General features: G+C 38.8%; 1 protein-coding gene across 1 annotated transcript in view; it reads right to left on the bottom strand.

The window, feature by feature from the left end:
* Window positions 1–499: 499 nt before the first annotated feature.
* Window positions 500–6,000, bottom strand: part of adamts17 (ADAM metallopeptidase with thrombospondin type 1 motif, 17) — a 121,371-nt gene continuing 115,870 nt past the window's right edge. The window contains exons 21-23 of the mRNA XM_070966639.1: window positions 5,562–5,714; window positions 3,004–3,181; window positions 500–1,788 (exon numbers count right to left, since the gene is read on the bottom strand). Coding sequence (XP_070822740.1) covers window positions 1,637–1,788; window positions 3,004–3,181; window positions 5,562–5,714 — 483 coding nt within the window. The 3' untranslated portion in view covers window positions 500–1,636. The remainder of the gene's footprint in view (window positions 1,789–3,003; window positions 3,182–5,561; window positions 5,715–6,000) is intronic.

Genomic DNA, 6,000 nt, shown 5'->3' with positions numbered 1-6,000 from the left:
AAGCATGACATTATATATAGTGGTCATTACATAGATCTATTTTCAGGATCACTGTGTTCCAGATTTGACTTTCCAAGACAGCTGCACAGGCACAGCCGGTGAGAGAGCAGTGATCCTTAAAGGTGTGGGAGTGGAGGGAATAAAGGCTGTGAATATAACGCTTTGTTTTGCTTGTAGTTCAGAAATACAATTCATCCATGTGTTTGTTAGTTTATAGGTAGTTGTTGGCTGGTGCTTTTGTCAGTTAACAGCTTCAAGTGCATTACCACCAGCTTCTGGATCTGGAGTAGAGTTGAACCTGATTTTCATGCAGCCAGAAAACCAAGATGGATTGTCATCAGATTGGTGGTTTGGCCAATGAAGATGCAAACAAGTGTAAACAAATATGTATTAAATAGCATCTGATTTTAATCTCGATATGAGACATTTCAAATGACAAATGTAAATGTTATTTTTCTCAGATATGATAGTGAAAATGTAGTTGATATAAATGTATTTATATCACTTAAATTTAGTTTATGCACACTGGCTACGCCTTAAGAGCTCGTGTCTAAAGGCCTCCTTATATTTAATATGAAGTTGGATTGTTGCGATTGGTCTTGGTATTAAGCAGGATCACAAAAGCCCTGCCGTGACTGCAGTAGCAACGCATCTGTTCTTGTCTTAGACTGGCATGGCACGTTTTAAGCAAGTTTTCCATGCCCATGGTCAGGATGATTTGTACTGAAACAACCATTGAAAGGTGTCAGTTCTCATGGCTCATACTGACCCCCACCTGCTTACAAGACAAACAACAAGAACCACAAAACAAGAATTTGCACTGAGGTGCACAGTTGACCTAAGTGAATTTAAATAAATCCCAGAATAAAAAGAGTAATAGCCTTGGCAAGAAAACTTTAAATCCATCAATGGACTGCATTTGAAAGGAAACAAAACAACCATGTACCCTCAGAGTGTATATTTACGCTTCCACCATGATCTGCTACATGAGCTATCCACGGCCCTCAGACCGGCGGATCAGTGGGTCTCCCATCATTAGCTTGGTTGCTTCACTGTAATCCTACAGTATTTTACCATGGCTCCTGATCAATACTTACACATTATTACATTATACAAAATTAATACTTAAGTGTCATAATTTTACTTATGTATAAACCTGTTTACTAGCTATTTGAAATTGCAACAATTAGCTATGATACAGTACAACAGAATAAAAGATACAAAGGAGAGCATAATCAAGGAAGAGAGCAGAGGGGAAAGCTCTGGCTAACTCATAATCCCATGTTATCCGATAGACCTGCCAGAAAAAGTCTACAAAATCAAGCACTTAGTTTCAGTCATTCTGTGCAATAAAGCCGCCTGGAATGGCGTTCTAAAGGCTCCCGCATATTTTTTTCTTTTCTTTTCTTTTTTTTGGTGTACAGCAAAAAAAAACAAAAAAACAAATAGGACATTTTCAAGTCTTCATCAAATCTAGAAGCTTCCAAGCCCATTTAAAATGTACACTTACATGTACTTGCCATTTTCTTGTTTAAATACAAAAAATTCCATCAATAATAGAAATTGTTTTCTTAGAACATTTAACAATATTAAAAACATTTACAAAAAGGAGGAGAAAAGTAGTTGCATTTGGTCATTAGCTCTTGTGCAGTATTTTCTTGGCATAAAAGTCCCTACAGGTTTCACAGCAGCGCTGGTACCACCTCATGTCCTGACAGAGGTTCTTCTCTCGGATCACGCGACAATACACCGTCCACTGGTCCCCCATGCATTTGTAGGTCAGAGCAGCTTGGGAATGGAGATAGGAGAGAGGCAGTAAGTCAAAATTCACAGGTGACGTGCTGCATCACAATTCAACAAGTCCGTAATTGCCTTTCAAAACAACCAATACAAACATTTTGCAATAGTATGATAAAGTAGGTGCAAACATGCCATCTGTCCCCAACTGCACCCATGTTGAGTATTCCCTAATTAAATCAAGTTAACCTCCAACCATTCTTGTACAATTAGCCTAAAACACCTTTCCAAGGCATTCCAAAAGTAAAACACTGAACACTGTTCTTGAACCATTTAGTTCAACAGGTATGGTTTTGGTCTCAATTGAAATGTAACATTCAGTTTTATCCCAGTGATCACTTTCACTGTAAGTGCTAAAGGTATTGAGCAATAGAATTTTGAAAACAATGGAGTCGACACTTTTTATTTCTCCCTGAATATTTTCTTGCAAATACATGCCTGCACGACTGTCTGGGCCTTATCTGATGAAAAGGACATATTTATCATGCATTCAAGGAGGTAAAAGAGGGAGGCAACCAAACATCTCCTGCTTTTAATGATGTCATGAGATAAGTATGGAAGGAATGTTGTTGAGCAAAACTGATCATGTTGATCATGATTTGTTCAATTAGTGTGGTTATTTATAATAGTAAGGCATTTTGAAGTCTTCATTGTACAGTTTGTTTTACTCATGAAGTAACCTTATCAGTAACATGTTTCTAGATCAGTCTGGGATGCCCTTTAAGAAACATGGTTCGGTCAAGACTGAGCCTACAGTAGGATAATTGCTTATTTAAGCAGTTTCTCTTTGTCAGCCAAGAAAGAGCGTTGTCAGTGTAGCTGTAATATTCCCTGGAGAAATTTTAAAAATTGCCTTCATTCTGTCAAATGAACATCAGAGTCAAAGTTCCTTTATTTCACTTGTATATGCCACTGAAGAACAGTTCTGTTAGTGCATGCTGTTCCTTCATAAGGCCCATTTCTTTTTTCAGAGGTTGGAAAGATAAAATGTAAACCATGATGAAACAATAGCTTTGTTCAAGGCATCAAAACCTGAGAGCTACAGCTGAATGCTATTGAATAATAATCATTTCTTATCTTGGTCAATGTGACAAACTGCTGATGATTTCATTGTCTGTTTGGTCAAAGGTCTTCAGTTAGGATCTGTATTCTTGCAGATGAACCCTTTATTCTAACTTTAGAACAGAATTGTGATAAGTGTCTCACCTAGCCTGGGGGAGGTGATGGTGTTCACATTGATTTTCTCGTTGCAGGTGCCATGGTGACAGGGTCGGTAGGTTGGTGGTCTCAGCGTTACAGGGCAGTCATTACCATGACGACCAGTTACTTTGTGCATACACTGGACCACTCGCGATTGCAGACCCTTGCCACAGGATGACGAGCACTGAAACAGCGAGTATAAGTTGTCAGTTTTCCGTGTTCATACTGTGACTCTTCAGAAGTTGGGGATTAACATCAACACAGATGATTCTCATTTCAAATTAGAGTATACCTGTAAATCCTCCTAAAACCACAAACTGTCATTTTTACATATCTGTTTTGGTATCTGTTAAACCAGTCGTTTTCAAAGTGGGGGCCGGGGCTAGGGGGGGCCTCAGAAAATTGGAGGGAATTTAAGACAAAAAAAAAAAGCAAAACATCCATCCATGCATTTTCTACACCGCCTATCCCTTTCGGGCTTGCGGGGGGGCTGGAGCCTATCCCAGCTGTCAAAGGGCGTGAGGCGGAGTACAGCCTGAACTGGTCGCCAGTCGATCGCAGGGCAACATATATACAGACAACCATTCACACTCACACTCAATTTAGAGTCACCAATTAACCTAATGAGCATGTTTTTGGTCTGTGGGAGGAAGCCGGAGTACCGGTTTAGTTCAAGACAAATCTTACAATTCAGACACCACCATAATCATCCTAACATTCTGTTGCCTTTCCTGTTCACCACTTCCCCTGAACATTTTATCCAAATTTTAACATATTTATTTTAACCAGATACAAGTTATTTTTCATTTTTTATGTTGGGCCTCATTATTTTGCTAGTTGGTGGCCAAATTGTTCTAGGTGTGGTCTAAAATTATATAAAAGTCCATAATCCAAATGCATCTTGCAATTGCAACCAAATCTTAATGACTGGTGCACTCACCTACTGCAATTGGTCAATTAATTTAATGGATATTTGACCATAGCGACAAGATATATTTTAACAGTACATTTCATTAACTTTGCACAATTCAAACTACCAGACAGGATTTAGATATTCTGTAAAAAGGTATTGGCCACTATTAACAAATAAATTACTTAATCCAATCATTGCTACAAGCAAACTGATGAACTGAATTGCAGTAATTCATAATCCGTGCAGTGAAGCAATGGCAGAGTTGTGTAGTGAGGTTGCTGTAGCTAAATCATCTTCTGTTGGTCAGACAAGATTTTCTAGATCAAGAAATATCATTAAAAGTTAATAATACTGTGATACCAGCAGTGTAATGGAGCTCACATGCTGTCTGACAACAACTCATTTGCCAAGCATCATTATACTCACAAATGAGCGTCCCCATAGACACGAGGAAGTGATGAAGAGAGAGGCACAAATGAAAACAGTGTAGCCCTGAAGGTCAAAGAACTGTTCCTGGGACTGATGTTTGAATCTACTGATGTACTGCAAATTGTGCTTGGTTGTTCAATGATATAAATCAGTGAATTTGGAAGATTTCATGTCTCCCTGCTTGCCTAAGAAATCTTCGCTTGTCACCAGTACAGAACGTTGCTGTGAGTGAAGAGCAAGAATGTCAGCAACAGTCATCAGAGGGGTTATCAGTTTATTACATATTTTGTACCAGCTGAAAAGAATTCTTGTATATTCTCCAGATACTCAGCGAGTTACAATCGAGATATTTTGATAACTACAGGCACTCATACATATACATCCTACTGTAGGTCTAAGGTTTGAATGAGATTTTATCTTAGCACAATGACATAAAGAGGAGAAAAGAAAACATCCAATGTCTCTTATCCAACGTAAGAGGACAATAGCAGCAAAGCACAGATGCTGACTGGTTGTTATATGGCAGCAATATGCTTGACTGATTGAGAAACCTTCAGAGGAAAAACCCAGAATTCATCTTTTTTTGTGGAAAAACAGTAACAGTAAGTCTTATTTCACATGACTAAAAATAAGTCATCGTCAAATCTCCAGGTTAGCAAAACTTATTTGGAACAGGGAACAAAATAAACAGTAACACGATTACCTAAATAGTCTGTTGTGACCATTTACAGACTCACTTCCTGCTTCAACTTTGACCTGCTGTACTTAGCGTAGTGTTCCTGTGCAATGAGTCATTAGCATCATTTCAGATGCCTCAATTTCTGTTTGACCTCCAGACAAAGCAGTTTAGATAATCTGGTCTTATCCTTTGGCTGTGCGTGTTTCTTGTACTGTTGGACTTCTTTTAAGCAATATCTCCATATTCTTAAATTTCAGCAATTACTTTGGTGAGTACAATTTATCATACTGCGACTAATAGAAATGATAGGAAGATTATGTTATTATAAAATTCAGAAAGTTCATGATCTTTTTCCTCTTTCAAGGGAGAGTTTTCTTTTTTCATGGTTAGTGAATGCTAAATAAGTTGCTAAGAATGAACATGGGGAGTGTTCATGGAAATGATAATTAATCCTTGGCTTATCCTTCAGCCAAGTGTTTCAGTTGCCTGACCTTAATTCTGTCTGAACCATACATGCACCATGGGGTTTAAAGATAGTCGTACCTTGGACCAGTCTCCAGTCTTCCACTCGTAACATTTGGAGTGGTCCTCACAGGGCTCCTCCTGAGTGGGCTGGGACAGAGGATCACATAGACCCTGAGGGTTTGTACAGGACACTGTCCGTTCACGAACACCTTGACCACAGTCTGATGAACACTGGAGGAAGTGAAAGAAGAATAAGAACAGATAGAAATGAGCATAAAATGGAGGAGTGAACAGGTAAGAGGTTAACTGAGTTTTCTAAAGGATAAGTCTGGTTAGGTTTGTCTGGTTTTATCAACACTGCCCGACAACAGCAACACCCAGGCTTTCCATGAACAGCCCCTCTAATTAAGGGGCTGTTCATGGAAAGCCTGGGTGTTGAGACTCGAACTGCTGAGTGAAAAGTTTAAAAAGAAATGTGCCAGATACCTTTTAAATCTAAGATATGCAATGCAGAGCT

Source organism: Chaetodon trifascialis, chromosome 1, assembly GCF_039877785.1.
Source record: "Chaetodon trifascialis isolate fChaTrf1 chromosome 1, fChaTrf1.hap1, whole genome shotgun sequence".
Lineage (NCBI taxonomy): Eukaryota > Metazoa > Chordata > Actinopteri > Chaetodontiformes > Chaetodontidae > Chaetodon > Chaetodon trifascialis.
The sequence above is the reverse complement of the archived record's forward strand: the minus strand, read 5'-3'. Positions and strand labels throughout refer to the sequence as shown.